Source organism: Ochlerotatus camptorhynchus, unplaced genomic scaffold, assembly GCF_037179485.1.
Source record: "Ochlerotatus camptorhynchus isolate MF236.1 unplaced genomic scaffold, CSIRO-AGI_Acam_v1.1 ptg000170l, whole genome shotgun sequence".
Lineage (NCBI taxonomy): Eukaryota > Metazoa > Arthropoda > Insecta > Diptera > Culicidae > Ochlerotatus > Ochlerotatus camptorhynchus.
This window is the reverse complement of record NW_027040660.1, coordinates 254,690-276,238: the sequence shown is the minus strand read 5'-3', so window position 1 is coordinate 276,238 and position 21,549 is coordinate 254,690. Positions and strand designations below refer to the sequence as shown.

Here is a 21,549-nt window from a genome sequence, read left to right as displayed (position 1 = left end):
CGGGAAATACGACGTTTGGCTGCAAACTTCCATAGTTTGTAGGTGCTTTTAATCATTATATTTAAAAAATAAAAATATTTGTTAGATAAGAATGTGAATTTCGAAAAACGGTATTGACAAGCAAGCAACTTAAGCTACTTGATTTCGTATCGATTTAAGAATAAACATGTTTTTTTTTAATATAAAGTTTGATCATTCAAGAAGGTTGCGTTTCATTTTCTGAGTTAAATTTAACCCGAAGTTATAATTTTGGCTCTAATAATGGCTTATGGATCCAAAAATTATGTCCATCGATAAAAAAAATCTCCTATTTTACAATTTTACCTAGATGAAAGCGTTATTTGGACGGTACAAGAAGATATTTTAGGCTGCTAATGAGATGATGACTAACAATGGTCTACCTAATTGTTATTTCAAATATGGAACAAATATTGGGGGCAACATTACGAACATAATCCCTAGTTCAATTTTTGTCCATCTTCAAAAATAGCAGTGTTGTCAATGGACAGTTTTTCGAATAGAACTCAACTACGATTGCCGAAGTCTATCTCTAGCGTTCAGAATCATAAGCAGAAATCACATGAGAAAAAATATTGCTTGGGTGAGCCTTGACTTTCAAGAAATCCTCGAGAGAAGTCATTGTTAACAGAAGCTGTTACGCCCTAATTCTTACTCTATTTTAGATTTGGTCACTATTTTCAATAATTATATTACATACCCCCCACCAGCACTGTAACTGGCGAGTACCCATGGGTAAAAAATAACCCAATTTTGGATAGTATATGAAGCTGTCAAAAATTGGGTTATTTAAAATTTTATATAATAGTTACAATGTACGTATCATATATCCGAGCAAAAAAATTGATATATTTTCACCTATTAGGCCGGAACACGATGCTCGCACCAGTCGGGAGGGAGTGGGGGGGAATAAAAACTAAAAAAAAATTAAACATTTAAAATTGGTTCTACATTATATCTAAACCGTATATTTTAAACACTAACATTTTTTCTTAGCCTCCGCTTTAGCCTTATATTTCTTTGAAGCCGTGATTTTTGACACTAATGCCACAAATGTTGACTTTATTATGTGTAACACTCGAGTTATCAACAAGACATTTCGGGCATTAGTTTTTGTATCCTTTCAAGGAAGAACATTGGCAATAATGTAGATTAACAGGATCAAAGTAGTTGATTTTTGGGTATTGATAAATTCTGGATAAACCATCAAGCAGAATACCACAAACGTATCAGTTCTTATGAAAAAAAAACGTTCTGTTTTCGATACTTACAAATATAACTCAGTTTTCTCAACAATTGTGCGTGCTTCAAAAAATCTAACTATACGAATGGATTCAGGAAGGTCTAAATATTCAACAAAATCCAAGCGTAATATTCAAAGGAAGGAGCCAAAATCCATCTTGGCTGGACATAATACGTAATTTTGTCAATTTAAACCTGGCTTTGTGTGTGCTTTAAAAATAATCATCACATATGAATTCAGCAAGGTCAATTCAATAAAATCTAAGCATAACTTTCAAAGGACAGTATCAAAATCCAACTTAGCAGAAAAGGAAAACCAAAAAAAAAACCTCTTCGAATTACAAACCCGGTTCAACCTTTGGTATGGATTCAGCAAGGTTCATTCTAAAAAATACAAGCCTATTTTTCAAATGCAATTTGGCAGAACCGAAAAACCAAATTTCTATGAATATACGTATGGATTCAGCAATTCGGTTAAATCCACTCCTATTTTGTAAAGGAAGGAGCTGAAATTCAACTTGGCTGAACAATAAACCCAAATTTCTATAAAAATAAGTACTTTTGAGAATTCAAACCATGTTTTCTAAAAACTTGTGCATGCTTCAAAAAATTTACCATCACGTATGGATTCAGCAAAGTCCATTCTATAAAATTCAAGGCTATTTTCAAAGATCGGAGCCAAAATTCAACTTGGATATGAAAATACGTACTTTTGTGAATTTAAAATCGATATTCTCAAAAATTGAAGAAATTCAACCCTCACGTATGGATGCAGCAACTTCTATTAAAATACAAGCATATTTTTCAAAGAAAGAAGCCAAAATTCAGTTCGAAAAAACAGGAAAACTTATTTTCTATGAAAATACTTTCTTTTTTGAATATTAATCAGGTTCGTCCTTCCGGTATTCAGCAACTTCCATTCAATAAAATCCAAGCATCCAAATTTCAAACGATTGAACCGAAATCCAACCTGGCTTCAAACAAATCTACCATCACGAATGAACTCACAAAGGTCCCAAGTAACAATTCAGCAGCTACTTGTCATCCACTCTGATTTATGACGGTTTTATAACGAAAATAAACAATCCATTTAGTTTAAATACAGCATTTCAAAGTGTAAAACATTCCTGCTTAGTAATTCAGCCTATTACTGTAAAATTGCAAAATTTAAAGAAATAAGTCAAGTTGATATTGACCAAATTTTGACCGTATCACCCTTTAGTCTGCCGAGAAGGTTGTTTTAAAAATAAATTTATCAATACCTCCATAAAACTGTTCTGTAAATCAATCATAAACTTCATTAGCTATTGTTTATTAATGCCTTGATAAAATACTCTATAAAGTTGTTCTGTCATTATAAAGCAACCATAAAACAATTCGGTTTTAAATGAGAGCAAAAAGCATATATTGTTGTTGTTTAGACTTGTTAAAGTGTACAATCAAATCCCCAATTACTATGTTTCCAAATTGAACTCAAAAATTGGATCCTCATAGTGAACAAAAGCAATATTTATGACAAGGAAATCTCGAAGAGTAGGCGAAGTAGGATGAAAAATTCAAGCGATGTTAACGACCGAAGGGAAGTCAATTTCAACAACGACTGAGCATCTGGCGTTTGCATCACGTTCTGACCGGTGCTGACCGTCTCCTTTATGAAACAGTCTAAAAACAGACCAGCCTTCTCCAGATTGGACGAACGAAATAATTTGCATTTGTACCTACAACAAACCGTTGAAACTGTCAGTAAGTGGAGATTGGCTGGTTTCCGATTCATAGCAGTAATTTTATTCAGCGAAAGGTTCGAAATTTCATTCAAATATACTTAATTTCAACTGCATCGTTTGATGGTGGACTTCGGGAATCATCCGGAAGAAGGGGATATTTTACGGGAACGATTGAGCTTCCAGTTGTTGCGATATATGCGAAATGTTGCAAAACAGTTCCGCACACTTCCTTAGTAACTGCTTCCAATTCACCGGGAGAAAATCCCCTGGAAGAACGCTGGAGTAAAACCTCGTTGCAATGATCGAACAACGCAACTATCGAAAGATAAACTTTGACAGGAAGTTTTCTTCATAAAAGCTATTTTAAAACCTTATGAATTTGTAAGGGATTTCATTAAAGCAAAACAACTTATTCACAAATGGCCCATGTGAACCAACTTTTAAGCCACCGCCATATTACAATTACTTAGTTTGATTTTTACAAACTTCGTGTTCAATGTGTATTTCCATGGATATAACTTTATTTTGGTCAATTTAGGAATGAGCAGATATTTGAAATACGATAATCATAAAACATATCTCGGCTGAGCTTAATGATCAATCTGAAGAATTATTAATTTTTCTTCTCGATTAAAAATAATAAGTGAGATCATCGTTTTCCGAGGGCGGACTTATTTTTTCGATGTTTTCAAGTACATTTCACATAAAATTTAATATGGCACCTACAACTTGGCCACTTTATGAGAACAATTTTAATAATTTTGGAAATTGAATAGGCATTTTATATGATCAGTTTATATTTCAATTATATTGTTAACATCGGATGGTATTTTTGAATCCTTTTCTATCTTGATAAATGATTTTTCTAGTGGATTCAGCACGCGGCTAGGGAAAATGGCTTGAAAAAGGTTTTTATTGTTGCCATATAGCTTTTATTGTAGCTTAAATACGGGTTTCAAATGGTTCTCAATACGTTCGTCATACAACCTTTTTGCAGTAATTCAATCTTGGAGAGCTTCGAAAATTTACCCTTCAGAACCTTCTCCAGGATGGGCCAACTAGACAGATTCTAGTCTTAATAAGGTTTTGGTGGATGCATCAATGGCAAAGTAGCCTTGACCAGGGTTTTATGAATGTTGTTTTATAGTAGCTTTGTATTACATCATAAAACCTAAAATGTTACTTGAGGTCTATTCTATAACATCCAAGCCTGTTTTTCGAAGGACGGAGCCAAAATTCAACTTGGCTGATCAAGAAACCCAAATTTCTATAAAAATACGTACTTTGGTGGATGTAAACGCAGTTTTCTCAAAAATTGTGCTTGCTTTAAAAAATCATCAGGTATGAACACATGAAAGTTCATTCTTTAAATCTCAGCCTAATTTTCAAAGGATGTGAATCTCACAAGAACGAGGAAGGGATCTAAGGGAGCGGAATCTACGTTAAAAGTTAGGTAAATCACTTCAGGAAAGCTCAGACTACTTTACTACTGAATGAGGTAGAAATTATCCTCGGAATTCGCTTGAAGTTTTGCTAAAAATCCTTTTGGAATTTCACTCCAAATTTGATTTTCTCGGTATTCTTTTCAAAATTATCATCGAACTATCTGCAAGATGCACTAGAAATTATCCGCAGAAATATTTTGGAAATGTCATAAGAATTCAATATCCTTGAGGTTCTTCTCGGAATATCTTAGAACTATTTTTCTTCTCAGAACACCTTGGAACTGAAATTCCCCTAAAGTTTCAGAAAAATTTCCTCTGCATTCTTCAGAAATTCTTCAGAGAATGAACTTGAAATTATCCTTGGAATTCCCTTGAATATTTTTTCAACATTCCTTTTGAATTTCATTCAAAATTTGATGATCTCGGTATTCCTTTCGAAATTATCTTGGAACACTCTGCAGGATTCACTAGAAATTATTCGCAGAATTTCCATGGATTTATCTCCAAAAATCTTTTCTTTTAGAACTGTCCTCAAAATTCAAAACCCTTGAGGTTCTTCTCGGAAGTCAAGTTTAAGTTGTCCGTCCATTCACCAAAATAATGTAGTTTTTCTACCAGAAATGTTCAATAAAGCTTGCCTCTCCATCCACCAGAACTGTGCAATTTTTACATTAGGAAATTTTCAATTTAGGTTGCCTCTCCATGTAGCAGATTGTTGCAAATCTTACACCAGAAATTTTCAATACAAACTTGCCCCCTGAAAATTTCAATTGATCAGAACGATGCAAATTTTCCACCGTTAATGTTCAATAAAAATTGCTTCTCCAATCTTCTGATTGGTGCAGATTTCCTTTTTTCATTTTCCACCAGACATTTTCAATATAGCTTGCTTCTCCTATCATCAGAATGTTGCAGGTTTTCCACCAAATAAAGCTTGTCTCTGTTTTCAGATTTTTCATCATAAATTTTCAGTAAAGCAGCTTCCCTCCAATCTTCAGAATGGTGCAATATTTACACCAGAAATTGTTATTGAAGTTTGTTTCTCTACCCAAGTAGCATTTCTTGTTTTATTGCACTCTATGAGTGGTTATTGAGATCAATTTCATAAAACCGTCAATAAAATTAATAGCTCCAGCACAACCTTTTGATAACCGCTATAAGATCGTCTTACAGCTTAGTGGACCACTCTTGATAAGGTTTATAAAGCATGTTTGAGAATCATAATAAAGCTGTCTTAAAAACTTTTGTCATAAAGCCTCATACTCTACAAAAGGTTCTCATAGCTTCTTTAAGAGCAATATTGTATTCAAGCAGTTTTATTGCGCTTTGCTGAAAATCAGTTATAAATCCAATTTAATTTTTATTGCATCAAAGCAACCGCCATAAATTAGCTTGTTGTTGTTCTGTTCTCCTGAAACTTTTTTTCCAAATGGAAATCTTTAGCGGTAAAAATAGGTTTGAGTGTTGGTGTCAAGATCACCATGCAATCAATTTTGTTTCATGGCGGCATAAGTGAAAATCTTAAAGAAAATAAATGACTTTTTAGAAGTTCCAAAACAAATGCGCTTGAAATGTTATCGTGTATATTGGGATAATATGAGCGTTAAATAAATGCGCCTCCAAAATAATTCAAGTTAACAAAAAAGATTGTTTCAGAAATCGAATGAACTTGATGGAATCACCTTAATTTTACAGAAAATAGATCTCAATACATAAATTCATACCAATGCACACTGGAAATCATTTCGGATCTCTTATTTAGCCATTATTTAATTGAAATTTCTTGGATTTTATTCCAAGGCTAATGGCATTTTCATAATGACAATATGGCGACAGAGGACAGCAGCGAGAAAAACACCAAGCGCAATTTCTTAAAATGTCTAATGCTTACATTGCGCACTGGGTCAGGAATGCAACCTAGCGGAGCAAAATTAATAACTCCGAAACGAAGCATTTCCGTGACTTGGTGTCTTCGGCAAAATTTCTCATCATAAAAAGGACCATCTATTGACAAAAACAAATAGTTCAAGACTCTTCCGCAAAGAGGGTGCCACAATCTAACTTCTTTTTTTTTGACGTTTTGGAGACTTGATGTCTTGGGCAAAGTTGTTTATCTTGACAAAATGAACAGCTCTTTCAAAGACGTTAAATTTCCCTAGTCTATTGGTTCCAAGTTATATGGAGTTAAAGAAAAAATGTCGAAAATATGGTTTTTGCTTTCTGTTTCGGTTTTTTGCTTACAACTATATAATGTTATATTTTTCTCTTATGCAAATACATTAAATAAATAGGTTTTGTGAAGAAACATACTGGATTAAGCTTCAAATTTCAAAGATATTGTTAAAAAAACAAAAAAAAAAAACAATTTTTGAACTTTAATATCTCCCAAAGCGCAAAAAATCGCAAACTGACATTTTTAGCAAAAATTAAGCAATACTCTATAAACAAAATATCAAAATTTGAGAGAGGTATATTTTGGTGTCAAGATAAACAACTTTGCCCAAGAAGTTAGATTGTGGCACCATCTTTGCGGAAGAGTCTTGAACAATTTGTTTATGTCAATAGATGGTCCTTATTATGATGAGAAATTTTGCCCGAGACACCAAGTCGCGGAAATGCGTCGTTTCGGAGTTATTAATTTTGCTCCGCTAGGTTGCATTCCTGGCCCAGTGTGCATAGGATGAAAGCAGAACAGAAAAGCATAATGAATGATTTTATTACGAGAACTATTTTCTTTTTACAAGAGCAATTCTAGCTGAACTTTGCATTAGGTCCTAAGAAACATTGATCGATTCCCTTCGTCGACTTTCTCTTTCGTTAATAACTTATTCACCGAACCGTTTCTTGATGTGCTTGTCGTATTGGATGCTAGATAAAAGCTTATTTTATCGATTTATGTGCTGAAAATACCTGGGAATGTCTTTACATGACCGTGGGGATGCAAAGAGAAAGTCGACGAAGAGAATCTGTCAATATTACTTAGGACCTAATGCAATGTTCAGCTTGAATTATTTTTTTTTTTTTTGAGAGCAAATGTATATTCCTGTTCTACGGGTGCAACCGATGAATTTTACAAACATTTGGAAAAGTTTTGAATGGTACATTAACCTTTATGAAAAGTTATGCGTGATTTCAACCTTTTTGTCCTAGGACTGTCACCATTCCATGTATTTCGACCAAGATTCGACAGTGTCACCCCATGTATATGCGAGCGAGAACGGAAGAATTATAGAGATTGCTGACGTTTTTCTTACGCACACTACGTCGCGTATACGTATACACGAAATGTTTTCATGCTCATGCTAACAATTTTGTTGATTTTCTTTGCGCTCCGCTTGGAAGTACCGGAAAGTTTTGATTATTTTCTATGTTGTAAAAATAAACCGCCTATTTACATTTCTGACAAGTTGCAACTGAATGCTTATTATTTTTTTTTTTAAATAACTGTTTCATGGCCAACTAGTTTTATTGCGCTTACTTATAAAGCAATAAAAGAATTAATTTTTGGGTTTTATAAGGGTAATTCATATTGCTTTTTTTTATACTTCAAAGCAATCATAAAACCTTTCATAAGTGAAAATAGCATAAGCATCAGTTGGTTTTTTCATTAGCTTTATAGGGGTTGTGTAGATAGCTATAAGAATGTTTCATGACTTGCATTATATATGACCGTCATAAAGCAGTAGGTAATGGTTGCAGCTGCAATAAAACCTTTATAAATTTTGAATATAGCCAAGCAGCTCTAGATTTGTTACTTGGGTATTCAGCAGAAGGATGCAAATTTAAGATCAAAAATTTTCCAAAAAGCTTGCCCATCCATTCACCAGAACGGTGCAGATTTTCCACCAGAAATTTTCAATATAGCTTAATACTAAATAAAGCTTGTGCCTTTATTTACCAGACCAGTGCAAGTTTTCCACCAGAAATTTTTCGTTCATTCCATGTATCAGAGCGATGCCAATTTTGCACCAGAAGTTTTCAACAAGCATGGTCCTCCATTCACCAGAACGGTGCACCAAAAATTGTCAGTGAAGTGGTGCAATTTTTAGGCTTTGCCTTTTCATGAATGTTCCACCATAAATTTTTAGTTAAGCTTGCATTCATCAGAACGATGCAAATTATGCACCAGAGACTAAATTGAATATCTCGGCTGCCAAACGGTTTCAGTCAATATGTTATACATATTCTCAAAGGAAAAACTCTGCTGAATCGATTGGTCGGAGACTTCAAAGAATTTCTGAGGAGAACTTCAGGGTAGTTCTGAAGAGATCTTCAGAGTAGTTCTGAGGAGAACTTTAGAATAGTTCTGAGGAGAACTTCAGAGTAGTTCTAAGTAGATCTTCAGAGTAGCTCTGAGGAAAATTTCGGAGTAGTTCTGAGGAGAAGTTCAAAGTAATTCTGATGAGAACTTCAAATTAGTTCTGAGGAAAACTTCAGAGTAATTCTAAGGAGGACTTCAGAGAATTTCTGAGGAGAACTTCAGAGTAGTTCTGAAGAGATCTTCAAAGTAGTTCTGAGGAAAATTTAAGAGTTGTTCTAAGGAGAACTTCAGAGTAGTTCTGAGAAGAACTTCAGAGTAATTTTAAGGAGGACTTCAGAGAATTTCTGAGGAGAACTTCAGAGTAGTTCTAAGGAGAGCTTCAGAGTAGTTCTAAGGAGAATGTCAGAGTAGTTCTGAGGAGAAGTTCAAAATAATTCTGATGAGAACTTCAAATTAGTTCTGAGGAGAACTTCAGAGTAATTTTAAGGAGGACTTCAGAGAATTTCTGAGGAGAATTTCAGAGTAGTTCTGAAGAGATCTTCAGAGTAGTTCTGAGGAGAACTTTAGAATAGTTCTGAGGAGAACTTCAGAGTAGTTCTAAGTAGATCTTCAGAGTAGCTCTGAGGAAAATTTCGGAGTAGTTCTGAGGAGAAGTTCAAAGTAATTCTGATGAGATCTTCAAATTAGTTCTGAGGAGAACTTCAGAGTAATTCTAAGGAGGACTTCAGAGAATTTCTGAGGAGAACTTCAGGGTAGTTCTGAAGAGATCTTCAAAGTAGTTCTGAGGAGAACTTTAGAATAGTTCTGAGGAGAGCTTCAGAGTAGTTCTGAGGAGAACTTCAGAGTAGTTCTGAGGAGAATTTCAGAGTAATTCTGAGCAGAATTTCAGAACAGTTCTAAAGAGGACTTCAGAGAATTTCTGAGGAGAACTTCAGAGTAGTTCTGAATAGATCTTCAGAGTAATTTTAAGGAGGAAATCACACAAGAACGAGGAAGGGATCTAAGGGAGCGGAATCTACGTTAAAAGTTAGGTAAATCACTTCAAGAAAGCTCAGACTAACATTCAGTATAATTCAATCACTCAACAGAAAAGTTTGGACTCCCTAAGGAAGGTTTTGAACCACTTCAGAAAAAGTTGGACACCTTTTGGAAAATTTAAGCTAAAAAAATTGTCGGTTCACTTCGGAAAACTTTCTACACTTTCACTAAGCAAGATTGTGTCCTTGCCAAATGCCAAAGCAGTTCACTTAGGAAAATGTCAAACCCGCTCTGACAAGTTTGGTTTCAGTTCGGAAAAAGTTGAATCAATGCAGGAAACCTTGGATTCATTTAGGAAAAGGATTGATCAGCTAATGTTACCTCACTTCAGAAAATGCGAAACCAATTCTTTAAAGCTTGAATTTGGGATATGTTGAATCACTTCAAGAAAGTTTTGACAACTTTAAAAAGGATTGAATAACATAACGGAAAAGTTTAGACTCAGTTAGAAAAATATTGATGACTTATTCGAAAGTTGGAACACACTTCAAAAAAGTTCAGACTCAGTTTTGAATCTGCTTTGAAAAGTGTCACCTCAGTTAGGAATTTCCTGAATCGTTTCTGATTTGGTCTCACTTCTAAAAATTTTAAACCAATTTTGAAAAGATTGAACTTAGCTCGGAAATTGATGAATCGCTGTAGAAAAGAATTGAATCATTATGTATCATTGCAAGAGGTTTGTAAGTTAAGAAATTTAGATCGAATGCAAAAATCTGGCGACTACATCGTAATAATGTTGGATAACGACCCAATGAAAATGATTCTTGGCAGTGATCCGACTGTAACAAGATGAAGATGTGCGCAACGAACAAGAGGGATCGATCAGATTGAAGGTGGCTTACCTAGTGAGTTGCCAAACAAGATTAGGAATGATGTTCGATTAAATCCGTTTTCAACAACTGAAACCGGCTGATCCGATTTCAAGGACCTGTCATGCCTTACTGGTCAAGTACCAATTTATGTGAAAGTTCTTTAAAAGAACAAGGTTATACAACAACAACAACACCAACATAATAAAATCTAGCAAAGCGAGTATCCATACCCAAATGAATTTGCGAAAAATAAATATGCACTGAAAGTTTTATTTTATATATCCCTTGGTGATATTCCAACATTTTGAAGGGGGGGGGGGATGACAAAAGAAAAACTTGATATTGGGTGAAAATATCTTCTTTTTTTTCCTTGTCGGGTATTTTCATCACTGCGACCATTTTTCTGATATATTGTGATATATTCCCCATTTTTTTTCTTTAGCTATATCAAGATGCCGTTCTTTTTCTTCCTCTTCTTCTTCTTCTTCTTCTTCTTCTTTTTCGCATTTCAAGCTTATTGCATATCGCATATTAGCTTATTGCGTGCTCTCAACTTAATGTTCTAGATGCACTTCCACAGTTATTAATTGAGAGCTTTCGATGCCTGTACCATTTTTGCATTAGTATAATTGTATGGCAAGTACAATCATACTCTATGCCCAGGGAAGTCGAGAAATTTTCCAACCCGAAAAATTCCTAGACCGGACCGGGAATTGAACCCAGCCACCTTCAGCATCGTCTTGCTTTGTAGCTGCGCCTTTACGGACTGAGCTAAGGGAGGCCCCATCAAGATGCCGTATCACTATTATTAGGAGTGATCGCCATCGTTTGACTAATAGCATTATCCCAGCACGGCATTATACTTCGAAAAAAGTACACTGCCGTACTGGGAGTTGTTCTACAAATGTCAAAGGGTTCTATCAGCCCCTTGTCGAAGAACTTACGCCTTTTATTGAAAATTGCCGGACAGTGGCATAGCAAATGTTCCGAGTCTTCCTTTTCTATGCCACAGAAGCGACATACATCATCTTGAAGTTTTCCAATCAGCTTCAAGTGATAACGGCTCGGACCTGTTATAAGACCTGCATATATACTAAGATCTTTCTTAGAATGTTCCAGGATTTTGTGGGTCACAGAAATGTTTGGATTAATAAATCGCTTCGACTGCCTAGCAATAGAGGTGTTCTTCCAGTTTTCCTCCACTTTTGAAGATTCCCACGCTTTTAGCTCCATTCTAAGAGATGCAGCCGATAAGCCACAAAAGGGCTCTGGCCCGATGAACTTATCAGAAGATCCGAGCCTTGCTTATGCATCAGCTGTTCCACTTCCCTCAATCCCGCAATGACCAGGAACCCAATATAAGTTGACTTGATTATGACAAGACAATTCTTGAAGTGATTGAACACTAGACTGATGAAAAATTTGACTTTTTCGCTCCACAGTGCTTAAATGGTTTCAAATCGGGTCCTGATTAGCCTCCCAAAGTTACAACTAATTGGGTTAGAAATAGACTTGGCACAAGCCATTTGAAGTTTACATGTAAATTACTATGGGAAATATCAACTTTTTGTTCATTGCCTTCTAAAGGGTGATACGGTCAAAATTTGGTCAATATCAACTTGACGTATTTCTTTCAATTTTGCATTTAAAAAACCTGAACACCCCTCATTTTGAAGGTGTGTGTGTGTAGAATGTTGCTCCTATTTTGATTTTGGAATTCACTCTTCAGTTGTCAAAATGCCGTCCAAGCAAGAAGAGCAGCGTATCAAAATTTAGCTCGCGCATCGCGAAAATCCGAGCTACTCGCACGCAAAGTTGGCAAAATCGCTAAAAGTTGCCAAATCAACCGTTGCAAATGTAATTAAAGTGTTTGGGGAACGTTTGTCGACAGCCAGGAAGTCTGGATCGGGGGGAAATCGAAAACCGGAAGCCGCTGAGACGACAAAGAGAGTTGCCGGTAGTTTCAAGCGAAACCCTAACCTCTCTCTCCGAGATGCCGCAAATAAGCTGGGTGTATCGTCTACAACCGTGCATCGAGCCAAAAAACGAGCCGGACTATCGATTACAAGAAGGTAGTGACTCCAAATCGCGATGATAAACAAAATACGACGGCCAAAGCGCGATCCCGGAGGCGGTACACGACGATGCTGACGAAGTTTGACTGCGTGGTAATGGACGACGAAACCTACGTCAAAGCCGACTACAAGCAGCTTCCGGGACAGGAGTTTTATACGGCAAAAGGAAGGGGAAAGGTAGCAGATGTTTTCAAGCACATGAAACTGTCAAAGTTCGCAAAGAAATATCTGGTTTGGCAAGCCATCTGTACCTGTGGCTTGAAAAGCAGCATTTTCATAGCTTCCGGGACTGTCAACCAAGAAATTTACGTGAAAGAGTGTTTGAATAAACGTCTGCTGCCTTTCCTGAAGAAACACGGTTGTTCCGTACTGTTTTGGCCGGATTTGAAATCTTGCCATTACGGTAAAAAGGCCATGGAGTGGTACGCCGCCAACAACGTGCAGGTGGTTCCCAAGGACAAGAGCCCTCCCAACACGCCAGAGCTCCGCCCAATTGAGAAATACTGGGCTATTGTCAAGCGGAACCTAAAGAAGACCAAAAAACTGCTAAGGGCGAGCAGCAGTTCAAGGCAAACTGGCTTTCTGCGGTGAAGAAGGTGGACAAAATCTGATGGAAGGGGTCAAGCGTAAGGCCCGGCAATTCGGATTTGGAAAAGCGGAAGCCTAACTGAATATTTTTCCTGAATTTTATACTAATTGAACTTGAAAAAGAAATTTAATTTGATTTTTTAAATAAACGATTTCACCGATTTACACGCGTTTTCCCTTGACCAAATTTTGACCGTATCACCCTTTATTCAACGCCCCAGAAACACCAATGTTGCCTGCTGAGCAGTTGATGGAGCATGATCATAAGATATCAGCGCATTGAACCATTGATAACTTTCGATCTTTGCATTTAATTAAAAAGTGGTCTTGAACAAAGTTGTAGCTGGGAAAATTTCTTACAAGTATAGTTGAAAGTTTTTGAAGCAGACCAATATGGTGAATTATTAGATAGACATGAACAAAAATTTTGGTTTTACCATAGTAATTCCCATAAAAACATCTCAGTTTCTCACCAAATGGGTTAAAATTTTGAGAGGTTAGTCAGGATCCGATTTGGAATCGTTTAAGTATTGTGGAGCGAAAACTTCAAATTTTGCATCACTCTGTTGAACACACTCCCAGACAAGTTTTGATGTACATGTCGCCGACTTTAAAGCATTTAGAGCAGCTTGACTGTCGGACATAACGCATATATTTGAACTCTTATAGTTTCTACGAAAACATATTTTGGAACACTCTAAAAATGCTTGGATTTCAGCTTGGAACACAGTTGGCCATCTGCCCATAGGAACCTATATTTCTATCCCTGGGCCAGTTAATCCTGCTCCCACTTGATTGTTCAATCTTGAACCATCTGTATAAAAAACAATCGATCCTGGACGAAGAACCGGGCTCCAAATAGCTATGAATTACCGCCAGGGTCAACTACTTGAAAAAGTCGATTGAAATTGTATCTTTTCTCCATCCAGTCTTCGTTGTTCCTTACTAGAGAGTTGATACTAACAGTTTTTAGAATCCTAAGATGTCCTCTAAGGTCTCCTTCAAAGAGTTTCACTAACCTTGTAATCCTTAGAGCACACTTTTCGGCTTCTAATTGTACAAATTGATGCAATGGTAGCATATAAAGCAAAGCATCCAATGCCTTCGATGGTGTACTTCTCATTGCACCTGTTATTGAGAGAGTTGCTAACCTTTGGAGTTTACCTAACTTTCTCTGAGCAACACTCTCTTATGTTTTTGGTCACCAGACCAATGCACCATAAGTAATCCTGGGTTTCACAATTTCCGAGTAAATCCAATGGATCATTTTCGGTTTCAGTCCCCACTGTTTACCGAATGTTCTTTTGCATATCCATAGAGCATTAGTAGCTTTGCAGGCAATAACCTGCTCTAGATGCATATTCCAATTAAGTTTACTATCGAAGAATACTCCAAGATATTTGACAGCATTAGAAAGTTCCAAAAGTATGCCTTTCAATCTTATGTTGTCTAATTTCTTCCTTCGGGTAAATGGCACGATAGTAGTTTTAGAAGGATTTATGTTTAATCCTTCCCTATCACACCACGATGAGACAAAATTTAAAGCAATTTGCATTCTGCTAGCGATAATACAATCATATTTGCTACGGAAATTATGACTATATCATCTGCGAAGCCAACTATTTCGAAGCCTTGGGCTATTAAATTTTTGAGAAGATCATCAACTATTAAAGACCACAATAGAGGTGATAACACGCCTCCTTGCGGGCATCCTTTGGTTGCTCTTACACTGATGAGTGAGCTTCCAAGGTTTGCTGATATTTCTCTTTTTGATAACATTTCATTGATCCAATTTACAATGCTTTGATCGAAACCACGTTTCATCATAGCTGTAGTCATTGAATCGTGAGATGAATTATCGAATGCACCTTCAATGTCAAGGAATGCAGCAAGTGAAATTTCTTTTGCTTCAAAAGATCTTTCTAGTTTTGTAACAACCGTATGGAGTGCTGTTACTGGTGACTTACCTTCCTGGTATGCAAATTGATATTTGCTCAGAGGATTTGTAGCTAAATATGATGACTTTATGTGTTCATCTATTGTTTTTTCCATTATTTTTAGCAAAATAGACGATAAGCTTATTGGCCTGAAGGATTTTGGTGAAGTTTTATCCTTTTTATTAGCCTTGGGGATAAATATAACCCGCACTTGTTGCCGGTATATAGCTTAATATTAAGCTTGCTCGAAATATCTTTGTTAGAATAGGCATTAAAACCGCTTTTCTCTTCTGTAGTAGTACAGGAAAAATTCCATCCCTACTTGGTGACTTGAACGGTTCAAAGGAGTCAATCACCCATTCAACTTTTCATTCAGTAAAGATTTTGTTGGCCAAAGTGCAAGCATCAGCTCTTTTTCTGTCTAACTCAGTCGTTTCATTCAATATTTCATGAATATCCGTCCTGGTTTCATCGATACCAATTGCTGTTGTCGTCACGTTTTGGTCTTCGTTTGAATTAATAATAGAACATGGAAAATGCGTTCTCATCATCAACTCTAACGTTTCATTTGTAGAAGTAGTAAAAGAGCCATCCTCTTTTTTCAAAGAGCCCAGACCATTGGAATGATCTTTAGCGAGTATTTTCTGCAACCTAGCAGTTGCTGGAGTATTTTCAATGTTCTCACATGTATGCCTCCAGTGTATCCTCTTTGATCTCTGTATTTCCTTATTATAGGTGGTGAGGGATTCCTTATATTGTTCCCGCTGTTGTGTTCGTTTAGTCCTATTGAAAAGCTTCCGGGCTTTTCTACGAAGTTTCTGTAGCCTGTTGTTCCACTTAGGTACATCCTTGTTTGTAGAGCGTTCCTTTTCGATGCAACTCTCATAAAAGGCATGTTGGATCAAATTTGAAAGTTGTTTAGAACTATTCTCAAGTTCTTCACAAGTGTTTAAGTTAATTGCTATCGTGTCTCTTCCTGCCACTAGCTCTGAAATATATAGCTCCCAGTCTGTTTTCCTAGGATCTCTAAAAGTTTGTATGAGCTGTTTACCATGAGGCTAATATTTGCTTGTGATCAGACAAAAATATTTCGTCTGACACATACCAATTTTTGATTTTGTCTGAGATTATTGGACTACACAAAGACAAATCAAGAACTTCTTGTCTAATTGCATTTATAAATGTTGGAGCATCTCTTCTGTTACATATATCTATATCATTGTTAGAAATATAATCTAAAAGATACTCACCTCTGATATTGATGTCCGTGCTAACCCATATTGTCTGATGAGCATTTGCATCACAGCCAATTATAAATGCCTTATTTTGTTTCTTGCAGTATGAAACAAACGTCGCTACTTCTGGTGGAGGTACATCTCCCAAGTCTCCTGGAAAGTATGCTGAAGATATATATATTTCCGTTTTCCCGTGAGTTGTTGGAACCTCCATCAGGACCGCAACAATGTTTCTTTTTATAAATTCTGTAATAGGAACTAAATTTACTCTTCCATTTACTAAAATTGCAGCTCTTGGAGCTAAGTGCCCTTCATCGTAAATTAACTTACTAGATTTTGTAGGAACTCCTAATATCGTACTTTTATTTGTCCATGGCTCCTGGATAAGAGCAATGTCCAGTTTTCTCTCTGTGAACCTTTTACAAAGTACAGCAGTTGCTCCCTTTGCATGGTGAAGGTTCACTTGAACAAATTTATTTTTATTGTTGTTGAAGTTGTTGTTGTTCGCCGCTCGCATGGGGATTTAGTTCTTCCCCAACATTGGTTTTGCGGTTCCCCTTATTTGGATTCTTTTCAGCTTGGATCCTAGTAATTTTGTATCCTGGCTTCGATCCTTGTTTTTGTGGTGTATTCTTTTCTTTTCTTATGTCACCGACTGTATTTGATGAAAATATCTTAGTAAACATCATAAAGGAAATGCTTCCCTGGCTAGTTATTAATGGTGACTTTAGCTACACACTTAACAATAACTAATTTTACACGAGACGTAATCCATATTGGACGTAAATCATGGAACGTAAACAAACTTTTCATGTAAAATTAGGTGTTCTCAAACCGAAACATAAGCAACTCGACGAAAAGAACGTTTGATTGAATTGATTTTCACGTTTCTTTCAACTGATTCTTATGTCAAAAGGGCCGCTTACATGTGTCGGTCTCAGGGAACCGAAATTTACACGACTTTTTCGTAGTGTGTATTGATGCCGAACAAAAACATTGAAATGTAAGTACTTATTAATTTCGCAACATTTAAAAAATGTATGCGGATTGAAATTAACATTTTCTAGGCCCTTATTGTAAAGAACAATCAAGCGTTTTGGAAGTACGAATACTGCATATAAATGGTTTGAAAACTATGTGTGTGACAGGACTCAACGGACTGTTTTTAATAATTATGTTTCAAGTCCCGTGGGTAATAACCTTGGAGTGCCCCAGGGAAGTATATTAGGGCCCCTGTTATTTATTATGTATATCATTGACTTGCGACGTATTTTACGATTTTGCGACATTAATCTTTTTACAGATGATACTGTGCTATGCATTGCAGCTAAGAATTTAGATGATGCCGTTTTACACTTGAATGAAGATTTGCGTTCTCTTAGTAGATGGTTGAAGCACAAGCAGTTGAAATTGAATAGGGTTAACTACCCCATTTCCAGCCTAACCCGCTAGCGCAGTTTAGCACCAAACGGAATGTTATTATTACTGATGGCTTTCAAATTTATTTACCTTTCCGTATGTACCGTAAGATTTGATAAAGAGAAACCAATCGTTAAGATATTGTCAAAAGTCTAACTCTGCCTCTTGACGCCAAACTCGGCCTACGGATGCTAAACTCGGCTCAACGCTTTGAAATTTATTCGGTCGTAGCGCTTCTTTTGTTTTTGAGAATAATGGGTGCAAACCTTCATATCACGCGTTCTCATTGTCTACGTTCCGTAGCTTATTAACTAAAGTATCGTACCAAACGCATAATTGACTTGTTAACTCTAAAATCCTGGATTTATTTGAAGTTTTCTGCTGTTTTTGGGAGATTAAATATCTTGGCGTGATTACCCAAGTAACCATAGGCACCTTATTTCGCCTGTTTGGCTATATACGGGCCTCATCAGAACTTGTAAACACTGGTATAGCCGTTGGTCAGCTGTACATAGCCAAAAAGTTCAACTCTCACATTGACAATATGACCAAGAAAATTGCGAAAAAGTATGAAGAAAAAAGTATGGAATTTTATGTCGACGGAAAAACGATTCAATTGTAGTGGTAAGCGTGACTGCTTTCTCACCCCAATGGGTCTGGGTTCAATCTCAGCCGAGGTCGGTAAAAATCTCTGGTCACGTCTTCCTTCGGAAGGGAAGTAAAGCCGTTGGTCCCGGCCCATGTGTGTTGAATGGGTGCGATATCCTACGCAGGTGTGAAAGCTGCCTTCCTGTACATTCGATTGCCGTCAATTTATGGCAATCGATATCCGTCGATGATTGGCACTAGATTGCGGAACAGAGACCAACACGAAACGAAAATCAATTATTTTATTCATGTGTTTAACTTATACATTTTTGCCAAAACTCAGCCTTATACATTCCATAAGACAAACCACATAGGTCCTATAAGACCGCATAAAAGGTATGTGTGACCGCTTATACATTTTATTTGACACATGATCTTCATTAGCTTTTTGCAAGGCGTCTGCTTATTAGTTGACTTATACATTTTATGAATAATCAGCCATAGAAATTTGCCAAAATGTATAAGGAGATTTCTATCCGTGAACGTTAAATAATTGAAAGAAGAAGACAATCAACTCTCCGTTACTGCATCTGTCCCAAACTCGGTATTCTCTAACTCGATGGAAATCCAGGCTACTTCGATAGCTTTTCGCGTACAAATTTCCAAAAGTTTATTCCCATAGCTCTATATTCTCCCTAACGCGATGGTCCTTTCAATATCGAGTTAGGGAGAGTTAACTTTTTAATGATAACTAATTAACTGTCTTCCAATCTTGACATATTTGAAACATTGTTAATCATTCATCAAGTTTTATTAAAACCATGCTAATCATTACAACCAATGATTCATTCCAGATTGGAAAGCTCCTACATCCAAGTTCGGCGAGAGCGAGACAACCTGGTACGTCAGAATCGGGATTCGGTCGACTCGAAAACCGGTCCCAACGAGGAAATACAGAAGATGCGCTCCGAAATGGAGCTCAAACGGAAAACGTTTGAGGCTCAGTTTATAGAATATGTAAGTACCTGTAAATCTCCCGCATTATCCCCGAATTCTTCGTCTGCACACTGTCTAACAAATCGTATAACTAAACTAATTTGGAAAAAAGAGTAGCTTTGTTATTGTTTTTCCCTTTGGCGGTAGTAGCTTCATAACCTTTTTTGTACAAATGATACAGAAAAAAGGCATGCACCTTCATTTGATGTTATGCGGTTTGGTAATAGCACAGTTAAAAAAAACTAGCTTTGTCGTCAATAAATTCTAAAAACCCCATAAAACAAACACCTCTAGAAATCACTTACGGAGCAGGAGCTTTCGCGCGCTACCAGCGAACAAATCATAACGCTACAGCTGGAGGTAGACAGACTGAAACAGGACCTCGAAGAAGCGCTGAACCGTGCCGAGCGGGCCGAGGAGGAGGTGCGTGAACTGCGGCAGCAGCTTCGCGTCAGTCAGCTGCCGGAGAGTCAATACTACTCCCAACTAGATCTAGACAAATTGAGTCTCCGAGGGGATGGCGACAACGAATCGCTTCTGTCCTACGTCAGTGGGTCAGTGGTCAGTGCTGCAGCTGCTCCACCTCCTCCACCTCCACCTCCACCTGTTCCTCCTCCACCGCCACCACCCCCGCCGATGGCTGGAGGAGGAGGAGGAGGAGGAGGAGGGCTAGGACTGAGTGAAGCAATCTCGACGCAAAAATTAAATCACGTAGGCCTAAAGCATGTAAATAGCAGACAACAACAATCAACAGGTAGGTCGTGCGCTGCGTATCGATCGCTTCGGTGAGGGGAAGGGTACAATAGGCTATTTTTCATCGTCTGCTTTAGTCCACCCGTTTCATTATATGCATGGCTTCCGGTAGTAACTAACACACTCACAGCATCCATATGGCAAATTCCAACCTACTAACAAAGCGGCAAAAGGACACTAAACACTGATTCCGAGGATGTCTGATTGCATCCATGTAGGAGCGAAAGTGCTTTTTGAACTTGTTTGAGAGCACTGTGTAATTAGGTTTGCTCTTCACGGGCAGGCGAAGGCCTGAAATGCATGTGTCCGTTTGTTGATTATTAAAGTGAGTGAATCAAAATCATCGCTTTAATAATTGACAACATTGTCGCAGTCGGCACAGACAGATAGACAACCGACGGTAATAACCATAACCGCAACCACGTTGCCCATTAAATTCATGCTAGGAAGCATTTTTGGCTGTAGATTGCATTCTGTTTCTATGCCTGTCTCCGTCGAATTGGGGGGAGTACGATTAAGTGAATTAGATTTCTCAAGTTCCTGCATTTGTAGAAGTCGCTCTTATTGCTTTAGTGATGCTACGTCTGTTTAGCAATGCGAACATAGTTGGGCAGTGGAATTATAGGGGAAAGGGCTCTAATGGTGGCTTATGGTTCTAAAGATTGGGCCCATCGTTAAAAATCTCATGTTCTTTTTTTTTTTCTTAGAACAATGTGTCATGTGCACAATACAAAATAGGGGATATTTTTGGTTGCTAATGAAAAATGTATGCTTTCCTTAGAAATTTATGTATGGGCCCAATACTAGGGACGCTTAGGCCAACATTAGCGGAATTAACCCTATCAGTTCAGTTGCTGTTAGAAAATTGCTGATGTTTTAAAGAAGAAGTCAATTCTAAGAGCAGTTCCACGCCAAATAACGAATCGATCTGATGCGATATTCTCCGTTTTGCATGAAACTTAATGCAACTGTTTGTTATGGGCAATGAATCACATTTGAGCTAAAATGCGGCCATTTTTAATCTCCCAAAAAAAAGCTATTAAATTGCGTATTAAACGCTTTTCAATAAATTATAACTAGAAAACGTCACTTCCAACTAAAATGACTTATGATATTCGACGAAGTCGAATATGAACTAAAATTACGCTGTTTACCAGTCGAAGGATTTTTAAAAAAAAAGGCAGAGATTGAAAAAAGATTTGTTAGATGAAATTGAGAGACCAATCGAAATAATTTATCCACCGAGAGTATCTACACACTTAGAAATAACTACTTTTACACGAAACGTAATCCATATTGGACGTAAATCATGGAACGTAAACAAACTTTTGATGTAAAATTAGGTGTTCTCAAACCGAAACATGAGCAACTCGACGAAGCGAACGTTTGATTGAATTGATTTTCTCATTTCTTTCAAC

General features: G+C 37.0%; 1 protein-coding gene across 1 annotated transcript in view; it reads left to right on the top strand.

Moving 5' to 3' along the window:
* The window catches only part of LOC135701636 (shootin-1), a 67,515-nt gene that overhangs the window by 29,782 nt on the left and 16,184 nt on the right, over positions 1-21,549 (top strand). The window contains exons 5-6 of the mRNA XM_065222486.1: positions 19,237-19,399; positions 19,673-20,132. Coding sequence (XP_065078558.1) covers positions 19,237-19,399; positions 19,673-20,132 — 623 coding nt within the window. The remainder of the gene's footprint in view (positions 1-19,236; positions 19,400-19,672; positions 20,133-21,549) is intronic.